The sequence below is a fragment of the Lactuca virosa genome, chromosome 9 (genome assembly GCF_052849685.1).
Source record: "Lactuca virosa cultivar CGN04683 chromosome 9, Lactuca_virosa_CGN04683_v6, whole genome shotgun sequence".
NCBI classification, from domain to species: domain Eukaryota; kingdom Viridiplantae; phylum Streptophyta; class Magnoliopsida; order Asterales; family Asteraceae; genus Lactuca; species Lactuca virosa.
The window spans coordinates 86218885-86220531 of NC_136434.1; the positions used below are offsets into that span (position 1 = coordinate 86218885).

The window sequence follows — 1647 nt, forward strand, 5'->3', positions numbered from 1 at the left end:
AAATTCAACTTCACAGGGAACTCCTCCTGTCGCTGATGTAAATTCTGATCCTGCTCAAACCTGCCCACAGAATGCAACCAAGCCGACAACAACTCAGGATGTTCCTGAAGCTGTCAATTCAGCGACAGCAGCTTCTGATGCTGTCAAAATCGCGACAGACGCCCCTGCTGAACCACCGGATGCAACCTCATCAGCCTCAACTCCATTCTTCTCATCTAATCCTTGGAAAAACCCTAAAGTCAATCAGATTACAGGAGGGAAAAATGATGATTTCAACGAAAATTGCTCCTCTAAGAACCGATTCCAAAGTAAACCGGTGGGTTTTTCCGGCGGTTATGGACGGGTCTCCGGTTTTAACTCTTCTGAAGATGATCTATCACATCCCCCGGGTTTCTCGAATCAGCGGGATTCATTTTCAGGGAATAACCAAAGTACTTCAGTTGGCATCGAAAAAAATAATTCATTCCTAAATGAATTACAAAAAACTATTGCTATGGGAGAATCGATGGGATATAATATGGCCGGTTGTATGGATCATGTCACAGAGATTTTAATAGGTCACGTTGAGAAGCATGTTCCAAAATGAATTGCTTATCAATAAATATCCAAGGGGCGGGATCCTGTGATAAGAGGAGCTGGATAAAAAAACTTTGCAATTGTCACAAAATCAGTTTTTTAGCTATTCAAGAAACTAAGTCAGATAGTATTGATTTAGTCATGGCTAGATCTTTTTGGGGTAATTCTTCCTTTATGCATGCTTTTTCTCCCTCTCGTGGTGCTTCTGGGGGTATTCTAGCTATTTGTGATGTGAACTTGATCTCTCATAATCGAGTATGCATTCATGATGATTTTGTTGTTATCGAAGCAATTTGGGTTCGTTCGGGTCTTCATGTTAATTTTATTGTTGTCTATGCTCCTCAAGGGATAAGTAACAAAAGACTTCTTTGGAACGATATTTATAATTTTATCTCCAAATCTTCGGGGGAATGTATTGTTATGGGGGATTTCAATGAAGTTAGAGATGACTCTGAGAGAGTAGGATCGAATTTCAACTCGTCTTCTGCGAGAGTCTTTAATGATTTTATTTATTCTCTTGACCTTGTGGATATTCCTTTGGGTGGCCCTCGATTTACTTGGAGCGATAAATGGGGTTCCAAATTTAGCAAGCTTGATAGATTTTTGGCTACGGAGGGTTTTATGGAAATGTTTCCTCATCTTTCTGCTATTGTCTTGGAAAAGAATATTCCTGATCACCGCCCTATTCTTCTCTTGGAGCATCGGGTAGATTATGGCCCAACTCCTTTTCGTTTATTTCACTCTTGGTTTGATATGGAGGGGTTCAATAACATTGTTCGGGAGACGTGGGCAACCCCGTTGGTGGGGATGGAGTCGACTAACCCTTGGGTTATTTTTAAGAAAAAGCTCCAACTTCTTAAATCTAACCTCAGGGTGTGGAATTCCAAGCACCGGGATATGGTGGTTAGTAAAAGGAAAAACATGCAAGATTTATTAGAGTCTATTGATATTAGGCTCATGGACGATGAAGGCTCTGCCAATTTAAGAGAGCAAAGAGTTTCTTTAATGAAAGAGCTGTCGGATCTAGATCACTTAGTTCAAGCTGATCTTGCTCAAAAAGCTAAAATCTAG

At 40.5% G+C, this 1647-nt stretch overlaps 1 protein-coding gene across 1 annotated transcript; it reads left to right on the forward strand.

Moving 5' to 3' along the window:
- The first annotated feature begins 717 nt into the window (after window positions 1-717).
- LOC145139475 (uncharacterized) lies at window positions 718-1647 on the forward strand. Its single transcript, XM_079073287.1, has one exon. It carries the CDS (start codon window positions 718-720, stop codon window positions 1645-1647), a length of 930 nt encoding a protein of 309 aa, XP_078929413.1.

Bases quoted from the DNA above. Each gene is read 5' to 3' on its own strand.
- LOC145139475 (XM_079073287.1), top strand. From the start codon at position 718: ATGGCTAGATCTTTTTGGGGTAATTCTTCCTTTATGCATGCTTTTTCT.